The sequence below is a fragment of the Macrobrachium nipponense genome, chromosome 27, assembly GCF_015104395.2.
Source record: "Macrobrachium nipponense isolate FS-2020 chromosome 27, ASM1510439v2, whole genome shotgun sequence".
Taxonomy (NCBI): Eukaryota; Metazoa; Arthropoda; class Malacostraca; order Decapoda; family Palaemonidae; genus Macrobrachium; species Macrobrachium nipponense.
Genome location: NC_087216.1, coordinates 27,935,722 through 27,963,152, shown reverse-complemented (window position 1 = coordinate 27,963,152; position 27,431 = coordinate 27,935,722). Strand labels below are relative to the sequence as shown.

General features: G+C 46.3%; 1 protein-coding gene across 6 annotated transcripts in view; it reads right to left on the bottom strand.

The window, feature by feature from the left end:
* Positions 1 to 27,431, bottom strand: part of LOC135200981 (uncharacterized) — a 121,785-nt gene that overhangs the window by 84,903 nt on the left and 9,451 nt on the right. For all 6 annotated transcript variants that reach the window (XR_010311420.1, XR_010311417.1, XR_010311418.1 and 3 more), the window contains exons 11-15: positions 27,234 to 27,398; positions 26,729 to 26,941; positions 26,128 to 26,264; positions 25,760 to 25,923; positions 25,201 to 25,363 (exon numbers count right to left, since the gene is read on the bottom strand). Coding sequence is in view for 2 of the 6 variants with exons in the window: in XM_064229770.1 (XP_064085840.1) it covers positions 25,201 to 25,363; positions 25,760 to 25,923; positions 26,128 to 26,264; positions 26,729 to 26,941; positions 27,234 to 27,398 (842 nt within the window). In the remaining 4 variants the exon portion in view is untranslated. The remainder of the gene's footprint in view (positions 1 to 25,200; positions 25,364 to 25,759; positions 25,924 to 26,127; positions 26,265 to 26,728; positions 26,942 to 27,233; positions 27,399 to 27,431) is intronic.

Here is a 27,431-nt window from a genome sequence, read left to right as displayed (position 1 = left end):
TGACTCGAGCTTCTGGTGCCGGGAGAAAGGAGCGCGGAGCAAAAAGGCGATTCAGTCCCGAAGGACGAATGCCTGACAGTCCAACCTGGTCTCATGTTACACGATCATCGGGGGTGTATAAACGCAACCGCCTTCGTCAACAAGAAACTCAGGGCTACTATATGTCGCCTGATCTCGCACGAGTGTCTGACTCCGAGAAAACAGGTGAGACAAAAAGTAGATGGTGAGTGAGTTTCGAGATTCCACCAAACTCAAAGATCTTGAAGGGTTTTGTTGTTTGACAGAAGCAAATCTCTGAGCCCAAAGGCCGTCAACAACATATTTGCGTATTCTTTAATAGTTGTGACTGCCAGCTTATCCCATTCTTCAGACAGAAAGGGAAGACGGTAATCTTATTCCTGTCAACATCTCGATAGTCTGAACGTAGTCAGACTCAGAGCGGAGAGGTTATAGGTACCTTTCGTGTTAGAGTAGACCGACTCTCTCGGAAAAGGTCCTTGGAAAGTGAACTAGGAAGGACGTGACCTCTGTGAATCTAGGATCTTGAAGGCCAACATGGGGCGATCAGCGTCATTGTCGCTCCCTGTGACGTCATAAATCATCTTATCACATTTCCTAAGCGTTTGAAAAAAGGGGAAAAGAGACTAAACATCCATCCCCGTTCAATACCATAGGATGGCGTGTAATGCTACCGCTCCCGGATCGAGAATAAGGGAGCAGAGAAGAAGAAGCCTCTTCATCCTCAACATAGCGAAGAGATGAATGAAAAGACGTCCCTAAAGTCTCCACAACTCTCAACATACTTCTAAACAAAGATTCCACTCGGAAGTCAGTAGTTGCTGCCATCGATCGAGAAGATTTGTACGGACTTTTGCAATCCTGTAACGAACCTCTAGAGGATCGTTACGTTCTATGCCTGTTGTCATAATAGGCTCTTTCTCGTAAACTCAAACAGAGGCCGAGAGAAGATACTTCTTAAGATATGAGAGAGCTGTGGAATATCAGAGTTGATCTGGACCACTGGTTCCAAAAACTCGTTTCGAGGACTGGAGGGACGACCGAATTGCTTCCACTTCTTTCAGATTATGTTCCAGGACATCTGAAACCCTCTCCAGAAGTCCGGCACCTTCTCTCTATCACCTCAGGTGATACTTGACGCACCGAGATGTTCAGAATCATTCCTAGATCTTGGATAAAATGTTATTGTTATAATACAATTAAGTTTGTTCATACTTACCTGGCAGATATATATATAGCTGTATTCTCCGAAGTCCGACAGAATTTCAAAACTCGCGGCACACGCAGTGGGCGGCCAGGTGGTAGTACCCTTCCCGCCGCTGGGAGGCGGATATCAGGAACCATTCCCATTTTTCTATTCATATTTTATCAGTGCCACTGTCTCCTGAGGGGAGGTGGGTGGGCACTTAATTATATATATCTGCCAGGTAAGTATGAACAAACTTAATTGTATTATAACAATAACATTTTGTTCATGAGACTTACTTGGCAGATATATATATAGCTGAATCCCACCTTCGGATGGTGGGAAGAGACAGAATAGGATTTGTAGGAAACTTAAATTAAGTAGATATATACCCGCTTGGTTTCCTCACCTGTTAGCAAAGTAGACTCTGTGATTACTGTCACTACAGCCTGCTTGTGCTTAATCAGAGTTGCCAGCCAGGTGGAGACCTGTAGTGCTGGTGCGCTCTGAATGCTCTGTCAACGGGGACGTGACCTCAATGTGACAAGAGCATAGAGCCATACAAATGAGGGCAACGAAGCAACTGACCACCACCTGACCAACTAACAAAGACCCCTGAACACTAAGCTAAAAGATGGGAGGTCTTCACCAAAGCCTCACCACAACCAAAAAACACATCAACTAAAAACTAACCTAAACCTAACTAAGGGATAGGGAGAGAGCTACCTTCAGCCCCCAAGACTGTGTCTGCAGAAACGTATGGCCCAAGAGAACAACAGTCCTCGTATATCGTTCTCACATCTCTCAAGTAGTGTGATGGCGAATACTGAATTGTTCCTCCAAAAGGTGGCGTCAAGGATGTCCTTGATCGACATGTTCCTTTGGAAGGCAAGCGAGGTTGCAACAGCTCTGACCTCGTGAGCTTTCACTCGCAAGAGGCTCAAATCGATCTGTGTGGAAGACGAATGAGCCTCTTTAATGACGTCCCTCAGAAAGAACGCCAAAAGCGTTCTTGGATAACGGTATATCGGGTCGTTTAACCGAACACCCCAGCCAGAGATTATCTGAGGGACCTCGTACTTCTTTAGTCTTGTGGGCATAAAACTTTAGAGCCCTGACAGGGCACAGGACTCTCTCAGGTTCTTGGCCCACAAGGCTTGTCATACCCTTGATTTCAAAGCTCCTTGGCCAAGGGTTCGACGGGTTTTCATTCTTTGCTAAGAAAAAGTGGGACTCAAAGAGCAGACAGCATTGTCCCCTTTGAAGCCCCCACTCTCTTTACAAATGGCCTGAATTTCGCTAACTCTCTTTTTTTTTTTTCGCCGTCGCCAGAGCAGTTAGGAAAAGAGCCTTCTTCGTCAAGTTCCTAAGAGACGCTTCATGTAAAGGTTCGAAAGGACTCGACATTAACAGTCTAAGGACTAAGTCCAGGTTCCAAGAAGGAGGCCTCGTCTGAGGTATCTTGGATGTCTCAAAGGATCTCAGGAGATCGTGAAGATCCCTGTTATCAGACAGGTCTAGTCCTCTGTGTCGGAAGACTGCCGACAGCATGCTCTTATATCCCTTGATGGTCGGGACCGCCAAGTTTCTGCACATTTCTTAAAACAAAATAGCAGGAAATCGGCTATCTGGCTCACAGAGGTAGAGGAAAAGAAAGGAAATTCCCTCCTTTCTACACCATGCCCTGAAGGAAGCCCACTTCGACTGGTAAACAGCTCTCGAGGACGATCTCCTAGCATTGGCGATCGCCTTTGCAGCTGCTTTAGAAAAACCTCTCGCTCTGGCCAGCTTTTTCGATAGTCTGAACGCAGTCAGACCCAGAGCGGAGAGGTTTCGGTGATATCTTGCGAAGTGGGGCTGTCTGAGTAGATCTTTCCTCCAGGGCAATGTCCTCGGAAAGCCTATGATGAATGACATTACTCTGTGAACCATTCTTTCGCGGGCCACATCGGGGCGATCAGGGTCAACCGCGTCCCCTCCGATGCCGTGAACTTCCTTACTACTTCCCCCATGATCTTGAATGGCGGGAAGGCATATAAGTCCAGGGTTCGTTCCATACAGTCCCAGAGCAGTGCGTCGTCATCGGCGACCTTGCTCCCTTATTCCAAACAACAGGAGAGCAATAAAGAGGCAACCTCTTTGTTCTCGACGTCGCGAAGAGGTCGACTAACGGACAACCCCCACAGTCTCCAGAGCTCTCGACAGACGTCCTGGTTGCAACGTCCATTCCGTCTGGCAGGATCTGATCTTGTCGGCTGGAGTAAGGTCTGCTCTGACGTTTCTGGACTCCCGCGATAAAATCTCGTCAGGATCTTTATCCGTCTCGCATCTGCCCACAGCAGAATCTCCCTCGCTAAACAAAACAGAGGACGGGAGTGTGTACCTCCCTGCTTCTTTAGGTACGCCAGGGCTGTGTGTTGTCCGAGTTGACTTGGACTACTTTCTCTGCAACCTTTTGTTGGAAGAACTGAGCGCCAGAAAAACCGCCGCTAGTTCCTTTACATTGATGTGCCAGGACACCTGTTCCCCCTTCCAGTGCCTGACACTTCCTCCCCTCCCAGTGTTGCTCCCCATCCCGACACCGAAGCGTCGGAAAACAACACTAGGTCTGGGCTCAGAAGCTTTAGGGACAACCCCTCTCGAAACTTCGAGGATCTAACCACCATCTTAGATGGTTCTTCACCGATTCGGTGATGAAAAGGGCTCGCATCCAAATCCTCTCTGACTCTCCATTCGTCTGCTAAGAAGAACTGGAGAGGTCTGAGGTGTAGTCTTCCCAGGGAAACAAACTTTTCCAGCGAGGAAATGGTTCCCAGCAGACTCATCCATTCCCTCGCCGAGCAAGCTTCCTTCCCCAGGAATGCCGAGACTTTCTCTAAGCCTTGCAGCTGTCGTTCCTGGGACGGAAACGCTCGAAAAGCCACTGAATCCATCTGAATCCCCAGATACACGATGGACTGTGTTGGGGTCAGATGCGACTTTTCGAGGTTGACTAGAAGTCCCAGGGACTTCGCCAAGGCCAACGTGAAGTGAAGGTCCTTCAGACACCTTTCTTCTGACGATGCTCTGATAAGCCAATCGTCGAGATCAGGGACACTCTTATTCCTGCAGAATGTAACCATCTTGCTACGTTCTTCATGAGCATGGTAAATACCATCGGAGCCGTGCTTAAACCGAAACAAAGGGCTCGGAATTGCCAAACTTTGTCCCCTTGAGCATAAACCTCAGAAACTTCCTTGAAAGAGGGTGGATAGGCACGTGAAGTATGCATCCTGTAGGTCCAAGGACACCATCCGTCGCCCGGTCTTACGGCTCCTAGAACCGACTGAGGTGTTTCCATCTTGAATTTTTTCTTTTCTACGAAAAGATTCAAGCTGCTTACGTCCAAGACTGGACGCCACCCCGACGACTGTTTTGGTACCAGGAAAAGTCTGTTGTAGTATCCTGGTGACCCCAGGTCTAGGACCTGCTCCACCGCTCTTTTTCGAGATCATTTGTTCCAAAAGATCTAACGAACCTGCTGTTTCTCACCCTTGATACGACGGGGAGATCTCTGGGAGTCGTTGAAAAGAGGAGGAGGGTCTACAAAGGGGATCTTGTACCCTTGTTCTACTATCTTGAGGACCACGCATCTGTATCTCTCTCTCTCCACGCTCCCGCAAAGAACTTTAGCCTGGCTCCGACAGGCGTCTGAAGGACTTTCTTTTCATTTAGAGGTTTTAGGTTTGAAGGAACCTCTTCCTCTTGCCAGTCCTCTCCCTCGAGGAGCAGCTCTCGAGGGAGGAGCGCTCCGAAAGGGTTTAACCTTCCTAGGGAGGTCGCTCCCGACGACGACGTGATAGGGACTGCCGGACGTCTAGAAGACTGGGCCAGAGATCCTGGGTAGCCTTCTCTTGTAGGCTCACTGCCAGGTCCCTTACCATAGCCTGGGGGAAGAAGATGGCTCGAAAGAGGTGCAAAGAGAAGTTCTGCTTTCTGCGATGCAGAAACAGACTTCAGCTGTGAAATTGCATAACACGCTCTCTTCTTGAGGAAAGCAGTGCCGAAATGAGACACTAACTCTTCCCGAACCATCCCTGACGGCCTTGTCCATGCATGACAACACCATTGGACAGCTCCCCCAGACTCAAAGAATCAGGACTCCTAGATTGAAGATCCAGGGCGGGGCTCCTAGGCACCAGTCTAGGAAGTTAAAGACTTCCAGAGTCTTTAACAGACCTCTCATGTGATGGTCTATCTCCGTGGGTGTCCAAGAAATCTTCGCGTACGGACAAAGGGATTCTTCTTCTGGGCGTTCTACCCAGACTAGCAAAGTTACCCTTTGGGGAATAGGACGGGATCTTAATTCCTACTATCCGATTTGGTCTCATACCAAATGCCACCTCTCCCAACTCATCCTTTGAAGGAGGAAGGGTGCGAAAGGTCGACTTGCCCTGATCCTTCCGACGTTCCATCCAGTCCTGTAATTTCTTAAATGCTCTCTTAGTGGATAAGGAAGTCTTCATCTCCACCACTTCCGAAACCTTGCCCGACTTCGAAGAGGAGAACTGAGAGGGCGGAGACTTAGGAGCTGCAGGCTGGAACTTTTCCCCAAACAAGAGCGTAAAAGTCGTACCAGCACCTTGTAGTCGGAAACCGACGAAGCTGACGGCTGTTCTTCCTCCACTGAGTCAGCCGGACTACTATGTTCTCCTTCCTCCCGAAGAGGCAAAGGAGATAGAACCTCTGGAGAGGGCGTGCGCCCCACGGGTCTAGCCTTCAACAAAGGCTTCCGAGGAAGACTAACATCCGCTTCCTCAAGGCGACCGACCTTCTGTCGATCTTTAGAGCTCGAACTACGAAGAGCTTCCTGACCTCGCTGCACGTCAAAGAGAGGAAACTAAGTCTCTCTCGAGGAGCGTCCTTACGCTTGACGCTCAAGCGTCCAGCTTTCGCTTTCAAAGCGTCCTTCTGAGCGCTCTCAAAAGCCTTCTCCACCGGCAAAGCGTCAAACAAAGCCACCCGACGAGCCCTCCTGCCGAGCGTCTTCAACTGCGTCCTCCAAGGCGTCCTGTCGAGCGTCCTCAAAGGCGTCCTGACGCGCGGGCGGAGACAGCGACGAACGAGGAGACTGCCTCGTCCTCTTGACAGGCAGTCTAGCGTCCTTCCTTCGCTTAGGCTCAACTGCTGCTGGGCGAGTCTTCCGAGCCATTAAGGTCGCCAATTGGTCTTGAAGCGACGCAAGAATACTCTTCGAAGGTGAAGAACCGAGAGGAGGTGAAGGGCTGCGCCTGCGAGAAGACGAGGGGCGGGGGACGCCATCCTCCTTCCTTCTCACAGGAACAGCAACCTGCCTCTCCGAGGCGCGAGAGAAGCGCTTCTCAGCGTCGTCCTCGGACGACGTCCTACCTCTCTTCTGAGGAGGAAACGCGTCATACGAGCAGGCGACGACCGCAACGAGAGCGGAGAGAGGGGACGTAAAGCGTCCTCCCTAGGAAAAGTCCTTTTCAGCGGACGTGAGTCACTCCGAGAGCTCCACCCCTTGCGCGGGGAGGGCGCCTCGGAGGACGAAAAACAGTCCTTTAGGATGCGAGCCTGAGCACGCTCCTTGGCAGCCTGGGAAGTAGCAACAGGTCCTGCCGAAGGGACGCCAGATCGGTGGGGAGCCCCCGTAACCCTCTTGCGGCTTTCGACATGCCCACGTCCCTGAGGTCTGGGAGTCCGACAGAGGTCTAGAGCTAGAGGCATTATGGGGCCGATCTGACGCCCCCTCCACAACACTAGGGGCACGATCACACACTTTAGTCGAGCCGTTTTCCAGGGCCAACACTTTATACTCTAGATGCGCAATGACTCTATAATCAGAGAAAGGGCATTACCTTCTCCAGACACAGAACTAGGGCCCTCAGGGCAACAACACAGGATTAGGTGAAGCAATTCTACTGGTGTTAATATAGGCGAAATGTTACTTCCCTTACCTTTCGTAGAACGCTTTTAGAGGAAGACCTCCTGATCCTATCGCGTTCTAGCTTACGCCGATAGGATTCATACACCTTCCATTCATCCTCAGTCAAACTTTTGCATTCAATGCAACGATCAACCAGCAAACAAACATGCCCCCTACACCCCATACATACTGTGTGGGGGTCTACCGATGCTTTCGGTAGCCTCACCTTGCAATCACTTCTCACACACACTCTGAAGCTCACTGAACTTGATCCCGACATCACGTTCATACAAAAGCCAATCCAAAATCCAAAAACAGTCCACTATCGCGTATGCCAATCCAACAATCCAGAGTCAAAACCAAAAGTCAATCCAGATACTTATAACGAGTTAAAATCCAAAAATCCTGGGCGGAGGTCTGTAAAGGCGGTGTTTTTTACCGACCGAGGACAGACAAAAAATATGAATAGAAAAATGGAATGGTTCCTGATATCCGCCTTCCAGCGGCGGGAATGGGTACTACCACCTGGCCGCCCACACTGCGTGTGCCGCGAGTTTTGAAATTCTGTCGGACTTCGGAGAATACAGCTATATATATATCTGCCAAGTAAGTCTCATGAACAAATTTCAGTTTCCCGGTAGGAAAAAACTGTAGAGGTCTGAATTGCAGTCTATTCAGGGAAACAAACTTCTTCAGGAAGGAAATGGTCCCCAGCAGGCTCATCCATTCCCTCACCGTGTATGCTTACTTCCCTAATAAGGCTGCGCTTCGCCTAAGCAGGAGAGTATATAATAGTGCAATGTTGCGGTAGACTCGTAGTCCTATACCGTGCGGTAACGAGCACCGAAAGAAGTAAGAGATATCTCTGTTGAACATAGTAAGGCAAAACGAATGCAATGTTTATTCATTCATGTAAGAAATCCCCTCAATCTTAGGCTAAAGTCTGTGATTACAGAGAAACAGTTAGTCAGTCAATCCCACAGGATAGAGAGACGTAACCGCCAGCACAGAGATACGGTTAGTCAGTCAATCCGCAGGAGAGAGAGACGTAACCTACCGCGCATGACAGCGAACGAGCTGGTACTGGCTCGGTTGGACTGGAGGACAGTGACAGCAGCTTACATTCGTCGTCTCTTACCGTATGCCTGGGTTGCCAGCTACTCTATTCTGCGAAGAAATAGGTCCGTTATTTTTTGAGCAGAAAGAGACTCTCAAGCTGGTATATTTAAGCGAAACAGAAAACGCTAAATATAGAGATGCGTCTGTGTCGTCATAAATCGGAAACTCCTGGAAGGATGCAGGGAGTAACGGTTAAATACCCTTAAAATAATAGACAATAGACCTCTCGGTTGCCATCCGAAGAGATAACTACAGCAAGCGTATATGACTTGAACCAACCAGTAGTAAAATAACGCAAGGCAAAATATGATATTGTTATGATACAATAAAGTTTGTTCATACCTACCTGGCAGACATATCTATAGCTGAATTCGGAAATACAGCTACATATATATCTGACAGGCAAGTTTCATGAACAAATCTCAGAGAATCGAAGCGGACAGCTCAAGCTTCTTATGTTATTGGACATAAGCGTTCATTGACGTAGTCTACAAGTCTATTACTTGTACGAGTCTGCGATTGATGAATGAGAGCTCTTCCGAATCTTGTCAAAAAGAGCTTATCCGCTTACGCAATATAAAGTTATTGATATGTTTGTCAATGCGAACTAACCCATTTACGGGACAAAGAGATATTTTGTCAATGAGGGGATACCCACTTACTTGACAAAACGATAGTATATTCTCAATGGGGGAAAGCCACTGAATTGACAAAATGTAATCCAGGAAGTCGAGCATATTATTTTTCCGATTCCCGTATCAATCGAAGAAGGGGCAAGAATCCTGTTAAGAGACTGGGCTTACGGCAGGTAGGACCCCGATGTTCAACTTCGGCAGCGTAGTCCCGAACTAGGAACTAACAAAATCTATCATCTGAAAAGCCCTTCAGATGGACTAAAGAGCTTGCAACCTAAATTTATTGGCAGTATGGCAAAGGAAGTCCTGTCTTGCGCTTTCCTGAAGAGCATCCTCCTGATGAGTGCCTTTGCAAGAATCCTACTGAACGTTGTCGAGCGTCATGACATGCAGGACGTCGAGCTTTTACATAACCCGTAACTGCCTCATCGCAAAGTCTTGACTGCGGTAGAGCAAACGAGATCTTCCCTTGAGCTTTCCTTAACTCCATCCACCTTTGCGAAAAGCAATATTAATTGACAGAGACCTCTTGAATTCACAAAACCCGAGGTCTTGCTGGGTTTCGAAGACGAAGTTGTCTGTTCACTTCAAGCTTCCTCCAAAGCACTGCTTACTTCACATTCTTTGCAGGTGAGGTAGAAGGTATCACCGAAGGTAGAGGTAAAAATTCTTTGGGCCCAAATCGTAAACAAGAGCTTGAAGAGTTCAACAGAAATGTTCAGCCAGGCGACACACCTGGCGTGCGCTGGCGTGCGCTCGGCGTCCACTGGTGCGCGCTTGGCGAGCACCCGCGCGCGCTTGGCGTGCACCCGCGCGTGCCTGGCGTCCATCCAAGCGTCAAAAGAAGCGTGCAGAAAAGCATCACGCTCCTGACATGCGTCAAAACAAGCGAGAGAAACTGCCTTCAGGGAAGAGCGAGATACATCTCGGAGAGAAATCCGACTGCACGAAGCAGTCTCAGGAGAAGGGTTGATTGTGTGAGAATACGAGGGGCGAGGGAACGCCTTCTTATTCTCACAGTAACAAAGTTCGGATGTCCGCTCTCAAAAGCGTCCTGCTACTATGACTTCTTTTTCGTATTTCTCGGTGGAAAGACGTACATGTGTTCAGGCGACGTTCGCCTTCTTACTTCTCGTGCACGTGCACGCACTTTGGCAGCCTGGGAGTATCTTCAGGTCTGCCGAAGGCACGTCAGATCGGTGGGGGTTCCTCGTAACCCTCCTTCGGCTTTCGACATGCTCTCTCCCTGTGTTCCTGGGAGTCAAGCAGAGGTCCCGGCCTAGAGGCGAAATAAGGCCAATCTGACGCATCCTCCACTACACGAGGGGCACTGTCACTGCACTTAGCCACTTCACTTTTGCTCTCTAAAGCAAGCACTTTCGATTCTAAGTTGCGAATCGATAGAGTATCAGAGAAAGGGCAATACCCTCTACAGACACTGTTTTACGGCCCGATGGCAACACTACAGGGTTAGGAGTAACAATTACAGAAGTAGCACTCTTCACAACAATGAAGGAGAGCGAGCACCTCTTGCAGACATATTCATAGCCCGTAGGCCATACTACAGGGTTAGGCAAAATAAAGTCTACAGGAAGGTTAGCAGGTTCACTACCCTGACTTTTGTTTACTGATTAATTGCGTACATACGAATCATAAGTCTTCCTTACGGAATTAGACAAAGTCTCACACTCCTTACATGACAAATCTCAACAAAGAAGCAAGACACATACCCCTCGTGCATACCAAGTGCGGATCTACCGAAGCTTTCGGTAGCCACACCCTATCTTTGCAGACAACACCCTCTGAAACTAGCCTAACTAGATTCAGATATCTTATGCAAAAATTAATAAAATTCAATTCAATTTAATAATAGCGTATGCCTAGCCACAAATCCAAGTAAATAAATCAAAATTACAATTAGGATACTTAGCGGCAATGAAGTTTCCAAAATCCTAAGACGGAGGTACTGAAAATGGAATTTTTATTCTAAAATTAATATTAATAATACTTACCTGTTTAATTTATCTAGCCCTAAATCCCCAAAAACCGCACCAAAATTTACCACATTGGCAACCCTGTTACCTCCTATTCTGTCCGCCAGTTGGCAACACTGTCGTTGACAGATACGAAAACCTTCCCTCAAATCAGTTGTGATAGGCAGATCGTGGGGTAGGATGGGTGGGACTAGATAAATTATACAGGTAAGTATTATTAATATTAATTTTAGAATAAAATTCCATATTAATAAACATTACCTTAATATAATTTATCTAGCCCGATTAACCACATTGAAAAGGAGGAGGGAATCTGAATACATTTCCCCTTCGGACAGATAGGAGAAAAAAAACAAACAAAGAAATATATATCATAGGCAGTCAAAACTCAACCCAAGGTCTGAGATACTAACAACTCAAAGTCTCCTACCATAATGCCACCAACTGCGGTAGCACAGGACAAGGAGTAAGTGCATAGTCAGTCCGTCTGTACTAAAGTCAGGTGACTGACCAGGTGACCAGTCAGACGAATTGCGGACAGCAAGGCTGCACCCTGAAGACTATCAAGCACTATTCTTTCCCTAAAGGATGAGTGTCTGGACTGTCTGGGCGATTCAAATAAGCTAAGCAAACCTTGGGGTGTATCAACGCAACCCGAAGTCGCCAGCAACGAATCGGCTCATGAGCAACTCCCTACTCGAGCTTTCTGGTGCCAAGAGAAAAGGAGCGCGGAGCAAAAAGGCTATTCAGTCCCGAAGGACGAATGCCTGACAGTCCAACCTGGTCTCATGTTACACGATCCATCGGGGGTGTATCAACGCAACCGACTTCGTCAACAAGAAACTCAGGCTACTAAATGTCGCCTGATCTCCACGAGTGTCTGACTCTGAGAAGACAGGTGAGACAAAAAGTAAGATGGTGAGCGAGTCACCAGATGACAGCAGACGATCCCATCTACTAATTCCCTGTCCAGGACAGTGGAAGAAGCAGGAGTCGTCAGGACAAGCGAACCAGTGGCTAGTCCTAGGTCAGCATCGACTCTGGAGAAGCGTAGTCGCCAGTGCTGACCAACCCAGTGGCTGGAACCATTTCACACTGACAATGGAAGCAGCATGAGTTGCCAAGCAGTCAGTCCTTGTCATCAACAACACTTAAATACCAAACTGCCTAATTCCCATTATAACTACGTCAAAAACTGCCATGGGTTATAATACAAAAACAAAAATATATACAACAAAACAAAAATTAATGAATAATATACAGGTAGCAACCAAACGTAAACAGGAAGACTACCTAATTCTCCTGTCTGACGACCTGTCCTGCCATCACCAACTGGGCCCAAAGAACGAAGGTCGCCTAGACTAGAGAAAATATCCCTCAGTAAAAGAGGCAAAAACAGTTAATTAGAACGCCAAGTCGCCGCCTCAAGCACCTTGGCGACTGAGACGTTCTTCATAAAAAGCTACTGATGTAGCAACTGCTCTAATACTGTGTGCTCTCGGCGTCTGGTCTTCCCCAGCAGCTGAACCACCAGTTTTAACGATCAGATCTCTGAGAAAAAAGGATACACATTCTTTGAAATAGGTCTCTTGACATTTCGGGGTGAAACAAAAACAGATGACGGGGACGACCCTGATGAATGTCCTTCGTGCGGCGTAAATAACATGAGCGCGGCCCTAACAGGCAGGGCAAAGAACTAATTCCTCATTTAAATTACCAACAAAGTCGACCAGCGACTTCAGTAACGAAAGACCTGGGAATGGGATTATCAGACGATTCAGTCTTTGCGACAAATTCAGGAAGGTATGACAAAATCATGCTTGTCCAGATCTGGCAACCAGAAACAAGAGAGTGCTTGCAGTTCACCCACCCTCTTGGCTGTAGCCAGTGAGACAAGGAAGAGTGTCTTAGAAGAGAGGTCCCTAAATTTGGCAGAATTCAGAGGCTCAAACGGAGGGAACCTTAAGGCTTGAAGGACTTTGTTAACGTCCCATGTCGGAGGCGAACACTGCTGCCTGGGTTCGAGATAGGGAAAAATGATCGAAGTAAATCTCTAATGACATAGATGAAGAGATCTCAGGAAGCCTTGTCTTAAAAAACATAGGAAAGCATAGACCTATAACCCTTAATGCACGAAGGTGACAGGGCCCTGTCATGATGTAAATGAACTAAAAACTCCGCTACTTTCGGTAAGGAAGGTCTAGAAATTGAATGTCCTTGAGACTTACACCACGTCTGTAAACCGACCATTTAGCCTGGTAATTTACTCTGTTGATTGCCGCCTGGCAAGAGCCAACTGTCGCGCCACTCTGGAGGAGAACCCTTCGTGCTTGGAGAACCTCCTGACAGTCTCCAGGCATGAAGATGAAGCATGTGGAGCCTCTGATGGAACCGATGAAAATGGGGTTGTTTGAGAAGATCTGGTCTCTCTGGCAGGCGAATGGGGGGTTCCACCAGTGCTTCCAGAAGGTCGGGAAACCACTCCTTCTGTGGCCAGAAGGGGGCGATCAAGGTGAGATCCAGACGCTTGGTTGCCCTCACTTTGTTGAGGACTGACCTCACCAGAGAAGAACGGAGGAAAAAGCATAGGCTTGAAGTCCCTCCCAGTCCTGCAAAGAGAGTCTGTCCCGGCACTCTGAGGAGTCTGGTAAGGGGCGAAGAATATCTGGCACCGAAAATTCAGTGGGGTGGCAAACAGATCGACTGTGACAGGCCATTTCTTCCTGAGGCTGGTCGAAGACTTCCTGGCAAAGTGTCCACCTCCGACACCCTTGAACTTCGTTCGGTCTCGACAAGGCGTCTGCTAAGACGTTGTGATGGCCCAGGATAAACTGAGGGACCAACGTAATCCCCCTGTCTTCTGCCCAACACAGGATTGATCGGGCTTCTTGAGTGAGAAGATCCGACTGTGTGCCGCCTTGGTTTCTCAAGTACGAGACTGCTGTGGTGTTGTCGACAAAGATCGCGACAACCGACTCCAACAGTTGTTCCTGAAATGAACGAAGGCCTAGGTACACTGCCCTCAGTTCCCTCCAATTTATTGACATGCTCCTCTCCTCCTCTAACCAAAGGCCCGGGCCCGAAGCGGCTTCGGAGCCCAGGTGTGCGCCCCAACCTTGATCCGAGGCGTCTGACCAAAACATTAGGTCGGAGGAACCGAAAGAAGAGATGTCCCTGACTTGAGGCGGTGAACTTGCATCCACCAACGGAGATCCTTCCGACATTGTGGAGAAGAGGCGACTATCGTGTCCTCGGACACGAAATCCCATGACTGGCGAAGTGTCGACTGAAGGGACCTCATTCTGAGACGACCTCCGGGAACCAGTTGGATGAAGGATGACAAATGGCCCAGGAGAGACCTCCAAAGAGAAACTGGCTGCGTTACGGAGGACAAAAATTCTTCGATCAGACTCAGAAGCTTGTCTATCCGTTTCTGAGCGGGAGAAGCCCTCAAAATCTGGGAATTCAAAACAATCCCCAGATAAGTCATGATCTGGCAAGGAATTAGATTGGACTTGTCGAAGTTGACACGAATGCCCAACTCGACACAAAGAGACAGAACTATCTCCCTCGACCGGAGACATTTCCTCTCTAGAGATTCGGCCTGGACTAGCCAATCGTCCAGATACCGAAGCATCCTTACATTTAACTGATGCAGAATAGCTGAAACAGGAGCCATACCCGAGAAAAGACCTGTGGAGCAGTGGTGAGGCCGAAACAAAGGGTCTTGAACTGGAAAACTCCCGAGTCCGTGAAAAACCGAAGGTAAGGTCTGCTTCTTTGATGGATGGGGATTTGCAGATAAGCATCCTGCAGATCGATGGAAATCATCCAGTCCCCCTCCTGACGGATGAAAGAACAGTCTGGACCGTCTCCATCCTGAACTTGGACTTTAGAATGAACTTGTTCAAAACCGAAAGATCTATGATGGGGCGCCAGGCACCCGAGGCCTTTAGAACTACAAACATCCGAGAGTAAAACCCGGGAGAAAGGAGGAGCTCGCTCTATGGCATCCTTCTCCAAGAGGGCCGAAAGCTCCTTCTCCAAGGCTTGACCCCTGATTGAGTGAGGGGAATAACTGCTGAACTCGAGAGGACGATTGGAAAGTGGAGGTCTGGAAACAAAAGGGATCTCGTAAACGTACCTCCTTCAGGACCTCCACCACCCAAGCATCCACCGCTCTCCCCTGCCAAGCTGACCAATGGCGGGAGAGACAAGCTCCTACTGCGGTCTCAGGACGAGGTGATGACTCCTACTTCCGAAAATTCTTACGCAGAGACAAGGAAGAAGAAGAAGAAGAAGAAGAAGGTCCTCCTGGAGGTTGAGCTCTTTCTCTGCCCTTGGAGCCACGCCAAGAACCTCTCCCGCGTTTCAAAGGGTGAGCACCAGAGGATTGAAGTAGAGGCACCAGTAACCTGAGATGTACTCTGGAAAAAGAGCCAGAAGGAGGTTGTTGGGCTGGAGCAGAAGGTACAGATCTGGTCCTAAACTTACGCTTACTCCTTGAAGGAACGGGAGGAAGACCAGAGGAAAAAGCTCTTGATAAGGCCAGTGAGCTTGGGAAGAGGCATCACCTTGATGTTCCTTCAAAACCTCAGAAAGCACAGAATATCGAAAAGGAAATCGCCAAAAGGAGAAGAGGACAACAGACGGGGGGTTCTCTGAATCTCCGATACAGAGGAGGGTAACTGCGACAAATACAGGTTACGCCTTAGAGAAACAAGAAAGGCCTGCATTGAAGCAGCAAGCTCGTTCTGATGTACAGAAGCGATTGAAATGGATGAGCAGAATTTCTCAAAAAGAGGAGCATCAGGAGGAACAAACCCGGAGTCCTTGATATACATTAAAAGCCCTCCGAGGACCCACATATTGAAGGATTGAGCTTCTTGTAAGGAGCTCATAACAGCCTCCATAGCAATAAAATCTTCAATTGAGACAGAGACCGAAAGCCTTAGAAGGCAAGGGTTGACTTGAAAGTCGGACAAATCAGGATTTGGCTTGGGGGGTCGAGAGAATGAAGAATCATCCGCCACCTGGTAAACTCCTCTCCGGTGTCGTAGAAGAGAAGAGAGCTTCCTCTTCCCTTCCCCGATCACCTTCGAAAGTTTAGCGGCAACGTCCGGTCCTCACTCTCGCGAACCTCTGGGCAAAGGGAAAACGTAAAAATTCCCGTGACCGGGAAGGACCAGTCAATAAAAACCTCCCTTCTGTAATACAACGAGGCAGAGGCTGCTTCTGCTCTTTAGGCCTCGCCTGAGGAGAAAACTCAAAATTAAATCAAAAAGTTTCTTGAATTCTACATCATGACATCCATTCGAGGAAACATCAATATCACACGAATCCGCGTCATCATCATCATCATCGTCAGATCCTAACTTAGAAACTTCCTCTGAAGTAAAATCCTGACGACTAGCTATCTTAGGTCTGACACTAATATCCCTCCCCCTTCTCCTAAATAAGCGCCCTTTGGCACTGTTACGGGACTAACAGGGGACACGTTGGGTAAAGATTCGTTAGGCACCTGCCCGGACCGGATCCCCCCTCTAGGCCTTCGCCACGACGGGGTTCACAAGCAGGTCTGTCGCACCGTTACCCATGGTGCTGTCGACAGGTACCTGACGAGGAGCTGAAAATGAATCTAAAAGTGTGTTAGACATTCTAGTGGAAAGGCTTCTTGAAAATTCTCTGACAGATTGTTTAAACTTAGGCAGAAATATCTCTATCTAGACTAAGCTGTAATTTCTTAAAATTCTGTTTCCATGGTAGTTTCCATTGCCAAAATCTTCGAATCTACATCAGAACTAACTTCACTAATTACCGGTTGTACAGGGGCAAAGCATCAATTAATTCGGAATCGGAGTCGTACGATACCGAAACCGAAGAGCCAGAATCATGAGCGCCCAAGTCAAAGAATTCGTTAGATACAGTTTTAGCAATCGATTTCTTTTTCTCCTTAACGATCTTTTACGCTGCAAGATTGTTTGGCGTTTCATATAAGCAGTCATATCCTCGTCAGACCAGGGCTTACATATGTCACAACGAGAAGTCAAGTCACAAACCTGTCCACGACAAAAACTACAAATGTCATGGGGTTCATACTCCCTGCTACTCATCCTTGTCCCACAAACCGGGCAGTTCCTGATGTTGCTGGCAGAAGGAAGCATCGTAATTTCTTGGTAATCCATTGTAGAATGGACAGGTCAGTAGTTCCGGGTCGCGCAAAAGTTCGTAATTTAAGATAAGAACCACAACAGAAATCAAAGTTAATTCACTATTTCGTGATGTAATGCGTGAGTGGTTATCATATAAAGTTTCATTTAACAAATAATGAAAGCTTTAAAGGCACAAAAATGTTTAAGGTAAATTTATAAAGAGCGGCCGTGATGTAAACAACACGGGCGCTCGTTAACAACTGATTTGAGGGAAGTTTTCGTATCTGTCAACGACAGTGTTGCAACTGGCGGACAGAATAGGAGGTAACAGGGTTGCCAATGTGGTAAATTTTGGTGCGGTTTTTGGGGATTTAGGGCTAGATAAATTATATTAAGGTAATGTTTATTAATACAGGTGTTTCCAGCACCGGGCGACAAAAAGACATTGATTATTGTTATTTACAATAAAGTTTCATACATACTTACCTGGCAGATATATACATAGCTAAGACTCCGTCGTCCCCGACAGAAATTCAAATTTCGCGCCACTCGCTACAGGTAGGTCAGGTGATCTACCGGCCTGCCCTGGGCGGCAGGACTAGGAACCATCCCCGTTTTCTATCATATTTTTCTCTCTTCCACCTGTCTCCTGCGGGGAGGCTGGGTGGGTGGGCCTTTAATTGTATATATCTGCCAGGTAAGTATGTATGAAATTTCTTAAACTTCTTGTAACAATAAAAACCCAAAAATTATCATTTTCTTCAATATACAATCAAACTTACCTGTCAGAATATATACATAGCTGATTGGCACCCTTCGGTGGAGGGTAAGAGACAGCTACTATATGGAATAGACAGGTAAACAACATATGTTGTAGGTATAAATAAAACCTTTTGGTGGTTCCTACCTGATAGGTGGTAGAACCTCGTGGGTGTTTGCCCAGTAGTCTGCATCACCTCAAGAAACTTTATTTGCGAGATATATGATCTATGGCCAAGAGTTCTTGTGGGTCTGCCGATGGGGTCTTACCCGCTTACTCGGCAGAGCCTAAAAGGACTTTGTCAATGGGTGCTGATCCACTTATATGACAATACACCTTGAAGGAGGCACACAACCAATCCCGACCACCTGATCCTAACCATATGTTAGAACTAAGGATTGTTCCGAGTTATCCCCGAACTCGTCACAACGCCGTAACTCAAAACCACTATACGCACACATACATAATTTTCAAAAAAAAAATTATACTCATCTAATTGGATATGACAAGATTCTCTTACTGAACAACATAGACGGCCGCCCGTGCTAAACCAAGTCCTCCATTGTTCGAAGAGACTCCAGACCATATCCAAAAAGAAGAAAAGTATATACATTTAAGGATTGGTGTCGGCTCCCGTACCCAGAATCGTATCCGCCGATACGAAAGGACCTAGAGAAAAACACTTCTCATATGTCACACAAACGAACGTCTTTCAAGTAATGAGATGCAAATACTGAGTTGCATCTCCAAAATGTCGTATCTATGATGTTTTTAAGCGACATATTCTTATGAAACGAGAGAGACGTCGCTACAGCTCTCACTTCATGAGCTTTTACTCTCAACAGTTGTAACTGTTCGTCAGGACAGGCCTTATGAGCGTCTGTAATGACGTTTCTTACAAAGAATGCCAGCGCATTCTTGGACATCAGTCTTGTGGGGTCTTTTATTACCGCGCACCAAAGACCTTGTCTAGCCTCCTCCCATCTGATGCTTTCTCTGAAGGTAGAACTTCAGAGCTCTAACAGGGCATAGAGATCTCTCTGCTTCTCTGCCTACGAGACTCGACATGCCTTTGACTTCGAATGACTTAGGCCAGGGATTCGTGGATTCCTCGTTTTTTTTTTTCTTTTCGCTAAAAACAGGGTCTTAAACGAGCAAATCGCTGAGTCTCCCTTGAATCCTACTTTATCCTGCAGAGCATGTAATTCACTAATTCTCTTTGCCGTAGCTAAAGATAATAGGAATAGGCATTTTCTGGTGATGTCTCTAAACGATGCCAGATGAGGAGGTTCGAATCTTTCCGATGACAGAAACTTGAGGACTACGTCTAGGTTCCAGTTCGGAGGTACTGGTTCCTTAGACTTTGAAGTCTCAAAAGACCTTATGAGATCGTGGAGATCTTTATTATCTGCCAGATCCAATCCTCTATTCCTAAATACAGCAGAGAGCATACTTCTGTATCCCTTTATTGTGGATACGGCTAGATGAGATTTTTCTCTCAGGAATAGCAGAAAATCAGCAATTTCCGCTATAGAGGTAGTGGAGGAGGACAACTTCTTGGATCTACACCACCTTCTAAATACCTCCCACTTCGATTGGTATACTTTCGTAGTGGAGGTTCTGCGTGCTCTCGCGATCGCGCTTGCCACTTCGCGAGAAAAGCCTCTCGCTCTGACAAGTCTTTCGATAGTCGAAAGGCAGTCAGAGCGAGAGCGGGGAGGTTTTGATGGTACCTCTTGAAGTGTGGTTGTCTGAGAAGATCCGTCCTTCTTGGTAGGGATCTTGGAAAGTCTACGATCCACTCTACCACCTCCGTGAACCAATCCTGGGCCGGCCAAAAGGGGGCTATCAACGTCATCCTCGTCTCCTTTGACGCCACAAACTTTTTCATTACTAATCCCAGGATTTTGAATGGGGGAAAAGCATATACGTCTACTCGAGACCAATTTAGCAGGAAGGCGTCTACCATAAGTGCTCTTGGATCTTCCACGACCGAGCAAAAGACTGGTAGCCTTTTGGAAATGTATGTTGCGAAGAGATCCACATGAGGAGTCCCCCACAGAGACCGAGATCGAGACACACTTCCTCGTGTAGGGTCCACTCTGTATGAAGGACCTGGTTCCTCCTGCTGAGTCTGTCCGCCCTCACATTCTTTACTCCCTGTACGAACCTTGTCAGCAGGGAGATGTTCCTGTGGGTACGTCCAGAGCAATAGGTCTCTCGTCAGTTCGTAAAGGAACGAGGAGTGAGTCCCCCCCCTGTTTCCGAATGTAGGCAAGTGCGGTGGTGTTGTCCACGTTTACTTGCACTACTTTGTTTGACACCAGAGGTTCTAGGCTCTTCAAAGCCAGATGTACGGCGAAGAGCTCTTTGCAGTTTATGTGCCAAGTCACCTGTGCTGGTTCCCAGGTGCCTGACACCTCTTCTGAGCCTAATGTCCGCTCCCCAACCTTTCTCCGACGCGCGGAGTACAACACTAGGTCTGGGTTCTTTGTTTTTAGCGAGATCCCTTTGTTCTCTTCCAGAGGGGGCAACCACCACTCTAGGTGCGACTTTATCTCCACTGGAATGGGAAAAACGTCCGAAAGTTGTCCGGTGTTTTCCAGCTCCAAGACTTCTTGAGGAAGAATTTGAAGCGGACGTAAATGAAGTCTTCCTAGTGGGAAGAACTGTTTGAGCGAGGAAAGGGTCCCTAGAATGCTCAACCTTCCCTCGCCGACTGTGTTTCCTTTTCTAAGAAGAGAGAGACTATCTGCAAACCTTTTGCGATTCTCTCTTGCGAATGGAAATACTCGCTAAACCCCGAGAAATCCATCCGAATCCCCAGATAGACTAGGTCCTGTCTGGGGGTCAGCTGAGACTTCTCGAGGTTCACGAGCAATCCCAACGCTTTGATCAAATCTAGAGTTAACTTTAGGTCCTCCAAGCACTGTCTCTCTGATCTGGCCCTGATGACCGTGTCGTCCAAATACAGCGAGACATTTACTCCTTTGAGGTGAAGAAACCTCGCCACATTCTTCATCAGGCTTGTGAAGACCTGAGGAGCTGTGGACAGGCCGAAACACAAGGCTCTGAACTGAAAGATCCTTCCCCCCGTCATGAAACGGATGGTACTTCTTCGATGAAGGGTGGATCGGGACGTGAAAGTAGGCGTCCTGGAGATCTAGAGACACCATCCAATCTCCTTGTCGTAATGACGCCAGGACTGAAGCAGAAGTCTCCATGGAGAACTTCTCCTTCTGAACATTTGTTCAGAGAGCTGACGTCAGTACTGGTCTCCAGCCTCCCGAGGCTTTCGCAACCAGAAAAAGGCGATTGTAAACCCCGGGGAGTTTTGATCCCGTACTAGTTCTATCGCTCTCTTGTCCCACATTTGTTCCACCATCGATCGAAGAGAGTATCCCTCAGCACCAGGATCCTTGTACTTGGCTGAATAGTTCCCTTGGTATTGACGTTAGGGAGGAGTGTTCAGGAAAGGATAAGATATCCCTTCCTTAAGATCGCCAATGAAGACGCGTCTGCGTTTATCAGTGTCCAGGCTTCCACAAATCCCAGGGAGCCTGGCACCTACTGGTGCTTGGAGGAGAGAATCTTCATTTTCCCTTTTTAAAGGGGACGAAAGGCAGACCTACCTCTCTTCTCCTGAGCCTTCCTTCTTGTGGGAGGTCTGGAGGTCGGACCACCTCGAAAGGGCTGAACAGATGTACTAGTCCTTCTTGTCCGATGCAGAAACAGGTTTCTTCTTTCTTGCTGACTGCGTCAGAAGATCCTGAGTCGCCTTCTCAGTTAAAGAATGCGCAATGTCCTTTACTAACTGAGAAGGGAACAAAAAGTCAGAAAGAGGCGAATACAGTAGAGCTGCCCTCTGAGCATGAGAGACTGCCTTTGTTAAGAAGGCGCCATATACAGTCCTTTTCTTTAGAAGACCTGCTCCAAACAAAGAGGAGATTTCAAAAGATCCATCCTGTACCGCTTTGTCAATACAAGACAATATGCATAACAGGGCTTCAGGTTCGATTCCTTCCGAATCATGGGCTTTCTTGGACATCACCCCAAGGGACCAATCTAAGAAGTTGAAGACTTCCAATACATGAAAGAGTCCCTTGAGTAGATGATCCAGTTCCGAAATTCCCCACGTAATACGTGCCGAATTGAGACTTTGTCGACGTGAAGCGTCAACTAAGGTCGAAAAATCTGCTTCCGTTGTAGAAGGGAGAGCAATACCCATATTCTCTCCCGTCTGATACCAAATGCCTCTTTTCCCAGCTAATCTTGCTGGAGGCATGCAGAGACTGTTCTCACTAAGTCTTTTCCCCTTTTTTTTTAGACTTCCATCCATGAGTCTAAGGATTGTAAAGGCCTCTTCATCGAAATGGTGGGCCTGTTCATTTTGAGAAAAAGACGAAGGCTTCTTCGTCTTATCACTAGAAAAGAGCGAGCGCGGAGAAGGAGGAGCGGCAGGAGTCAACTCGTCTCCATACTCCTCAAGAAGCAGGGTAGTCAAAACCTTATAGTTAGACAGACCCTCTCTTCCATGATATTCATCATCCAAGTTTTCATCCAACTCGGGATCTACATGAGTCTCCGCTCTCCTTTCCGTACGTTCCTCTTCTGGAGGAGACAAACTCCTAATAGGAGAGGGACTAAGGGAATGATAATCTTTTCTCTTTCCCGCTTTAATAGTCTTGGAAGGCGCCACAAGCTCAGGCTTCTCTTGAAAATTAGAAGACGCTTCCCGCTTGTATGACGCTTCCCGTTCGCCAAGCGTCCTGGCTGACGTCTGTTGCTGACGTCTTGATGACGCTTCGCGCCTGGAAGACGCTCCGTTCTCCAAAGGCGTCCTACTTGGCGTCACAATATTGGTCGGAGCGTCACATCTATGATCCGATTTCAATGACGCTTCACGTCTACAAGACGTCTTACGTCTCTCTGGCGTTACGAAACTTTCGTAAGCCACCGTTCTCGTTCTCGAACTCGAAGCTTCTGTAAGACGTTTAGCAGCTTCACGTCTGCATGACGCTTCTCGTTGAGCAGGTGAGAGAGGACGAGACCTCTTAATTGGAAGCGTCACGTCCTTCCGACGGGGCGCTAAAACTCCCACTAGAGAGGACAGTTGCTCTTGAACTGCCATAATTATCTTCCTTGACGCTTCTCCCACGTCCAGTGCATGACGCCTTTCGTCATCACTCGGGGGAAGAAAAGTGGAAAGGGTACTTCTGCGTACACGTCAGGTGACGCTGACGCCACCTTCGCTTTCTTAATAGAAGAAGGAGCGTCATCTGAGAAGCGCTCTGGGCTAGAATCTATTTCAGGTTCCTTCAAATGACGCTTCAGCGGTCTCGACAAGTTCGACTCCTTCCACCTCGTTTTAGGTGAGGGAGAGGGAGAGGACGAGAAACACTCGCGAAGGACGCTTTTTCTATAGCGCCCTTGAGCCGCCTGCCATGAAGCAGAGCTAGCTGAAGGGACGTCTGACCCGTTGGGATTCCCCACGACCTCCTTAAGGCTTTCGACTTTCCTTCTCCTCTGGGCATGGGAGCTTGGAAGAGGTCTAGGCCTGGGAGCGTCGCAGGGACGATCAAACGCCCCCGTCCACAACACTGGGAGAACTCACTTCACTGTAATGCTCACTTTCACTAGCCTTACCTTTGAAGTCAGCCATCTTGGACTTCATGTCTCTAATTGTAGCTTTCAGATTGGCATCCGAGGCCGAATCCGAAAAAGCACTCTGAGAATGAGATACATAGGGAGAATCTACATCAGTAGGATTAGAATTATCCGTGAAAGGCTCAATAGGCCTTGAACTCACACCTTTCAGACGTCTAACCCTATCCCTCTCTAACTTCTTCAAATAAGAAGTCAAAGTCTTCCACTCTGCTGCATTTAATCCCTCGCATTCCTTACAAGTATTATTAGCAGAACACTGAAACCCCCTACATTAACAGCATACAGTGTGAGGATCAACCGAAGCTTTCGGTATCCTCACCCTGCAGCCTACATTCACACACATTCTCACACTCACATTTGAATCAGACATACTGAGAAAAATCCAAAAGAGTTATTCCAAAAACAGTCCACAGTAGCGAATGCCAAACAAAACACGATCCAAATACGTCACCAAAAAGCCGAGAAACGATGATCAAAGGATGAAATAAATGAATCTAAGTCAGGAGGTAATAGCAACAATGTTGATACCACCGGCGACAGAGAAAATATGATAGAAAACGGGGATGGTTCCTAGTCCTGCGCCCGGGCCGGGCAGGCGGTAGATCACCTGACCTACCTGTACGAGTGGCGCGAAATTTGAATTTCTGTCGGGGGACGACGGAGTCTTAGCTATGTATATATCTGACAGGTAAGTTGATTGTATGAAAATTATGAATAGAAAATGGGAATGGTTCCTGGTTCCTGATACCCGCCTCCCAGTGGCGGGAATGGGTACTAACCACCTGGCCGACCACTGCGTGTGCCGGAAGTTTTTGAAATTCTGTCGGATTCAGAAAATACAGCTATATATATATCTGACAGGTAAGTTTCATGAACAAAAAAGAGAGTTAATTTCTTCAGATCCCTAGGCACCAATCTATAAGTAAAGGATGATACCAGAATTGCAATGTTATGGGTGACGATAGTGAGCCGAGTCATGGGTTTGAACTACTACCCATATCTTCAAAATATTTTCTATTATACCCTCCTATTCAAATTGTGTTTGGTTGATACATACAAATGGGAAAAGTGACACTGGCTATCTTAGCCATAAAAGAAACACTTGCAAACTTCACATAGCATGTGACATATCCCTGGCAGGTAATTTCAGCAAGACATGATATAATACCCAGTGTGATAGATAGTTGGGGGTTAGGAATTACAAGTGAATTCACCAGGAAGGTCATGAGTATTTCCCCTATAGTATGGACTAACTGACTGTGTTAGTTGTTCTTTGAGCTTCAACCCTCAAATATAAACAAACAGGACTATTACCAAACAGGGAAGTTTGCTGAATACACCAAGTGACTTGCTGTATTAGCATGGTAACCTGTCTATCTTAAATCTCACTTAACTTAATTGTGCTGAAACAACTCAAGTTCTATATTAAGACTATGATGATCAAGAAAGGGCACTCTGAATTACCTGTTTAATCCACGTGTTCCCAAGGACCATCACCAATAAATGAATGATGACCCTGATTTAAAAATTATTCTACTTATGTTTAAACAAAAATAACTCATAACAAGATGGGTGTACAAACTTTGCAATAATAAAAGAGTGGACACATAGGGAACAATAACACGCTAAACACATAGACGAGAGTATGCAAGAAAAACAAATTGTCAGTAAACTTTCAAATTTTTAGCTGCTTTGTTGTAAACACTGAAAATGATAGTAAAAGTTCTACCAATTCCTGCTTACCTGGTAAATGATGTGTAGTTCATTTTCAAGGACAAAGCATTGCCTTGCCCGATGGAGTTCACTAAACACGAGCAAACCTTCATCAGGTGAGAGGCCAGATGCTAGAACGGCACATCCTAACTGAGTTCCAATGTATTTCATACCCACCTCAGTTTCCTGTAATCTGAAATACATCAAAACATACTATTGCAACCATTCAACATAGGTGCACTTTGTATTACAGTTTATTCACTTTATGGCCACTCTCCTCTATCTTTTACACATTCCTTTTGAACAACACTGGGTTACTACTTGCAACTGATGTGCAAGCTGGACTTGATGTACAGTGCCCCTTAAGAAATGTAATGTTATTCCTATTCTCTACTTCTTGGCAACCATTGCTTTGTTTCACCTTCTTTCCCTTGTAATTGTAATTCATCTACACTATATTATACCTACACAATAAGGTAGCAAGCAAAATACTATCTCCTACTTCAGTCATAAGGATCTAGTTCAGCCATGGTTTGTACTTCAAATGACAACCATAAACTATATATGAACTATTTTTCTATAAACTAACCTTATGAATTCATTTTCTTCTAAGAACTGCACGCAGGATAAAATTGAATTCTGTGCATCCTGCTGTGATTCTGAAGCTGTCCTCTTTAGTGATGCAGCAAGAAGTGTGCAGCTGCAATATCTTGCCACCTCTGAGGGACCAGCTGCAACTCCACTGACAATAACCTTCAAGGAAGGGAATAAATACTGTTTATTGTTTCTTCCATGTCTAAAATCACTGTCTTTATTTTGATTATTGATACATATATACCTTTCTTTTCTTGCTCATGGGCATCACTGAACATTTGATCAATTACCTACTTTCCCATAACTTATCAAATTAAAACTTATGCATGTACAGAACATGTATTTTTCAATAATGCTATTTACCTCTAAAACTGCTCTCTTCATACTGGATGTCAGGGATGAATCTTGCTGTAAGCATGACATTATAGGTGGCAGTGTTGATGCCAACAGAGTCTGGGCTTTCTGTTTCTCTCCTTCACGACATATCAGTATGCTTTCACCTACACAAATATAATTAGTGTTTTGAAGTAATAAAAGTCCACACTTATGTAAAATGTGTATTAAAAATACATAAAAAACGGGAGCTTTCGTCTACTTGATCAGTAGACCTCATCAGCCGTACGGCTGATGAGGTCTACTGATCAAGTAGACGAAAACTCCCATCTTTATGTATTTTTAATACACATTTTACAAAAGTGTGGACTTTTATTACTTCAAGATATTCCAGTCACGTTATGGTGATTTTTTTAGAAGACTTTTATTACTTCAAGATATTCCAGTCACGTTATGGTGATTTTTTGAGAATAATTAGTTATTTACAATTATGTTTAAATTTGGAGAGGAATATTAACTTTGATTAACGAATGGCCATTAACCTACACAAAATAATTTTTGAGAATAATTTCTTTCATATATGCTTCATTCATTTTCAAACAAAGTGACCTGGCTCCAACTTGATCCTGACCTTCAGTGTCTACTCCTTTCCTTCCAGCTCGACCAATCATCTGTTTATATGTAAGTGTGTCCAGAATTGACCCTCCAAAAACTGGTGACCTGATAATGACCCGTCGTGCAGGCAAGTTCACCCCCGAGGAGAGAGTAGAGGTGGCCACAAGAACACGTACTGAACCATTGCGGAAACCACCTTCCACAATGTCACGTTCATCGAATGTCAAACCTGAAGAAAAATATCTTCCTATGGAAACAATTTTTGTTATATTGATATTTTGCATGTATACATAATTAGCATCTCGGATTTTCATTGTGATAATGTGATAATTCTGCATGTTCCATTTCTATAGTACGTACTTTTGAATATCAAGTCACCATCAATACATTAATATTAAATTCACTTTACTTAAGGATATACACATATAACTTATGTTACAAGATAATTATGCAAGGTAAAATGTAATCAAAATCAGTTAGCAATTTAAAGTTTAAAAATTACAAAAGGTGTCTGTCCCTACCTGCATGATGGTATGCAACCCCAAATGAGACTGACCTCCCCAATACTTTATCAAGCCCAACTGGACATTTCCGTAGAGCTTCAATCACTTTGGTGATCCCAGTGGAATTAAGAGACTCTCGTAACTTTGCACTGATGTGACTTGGATACTGGCTATCAAGCTTGCCTAAAAAAACATAAAGCACTTTACGAAAGCACC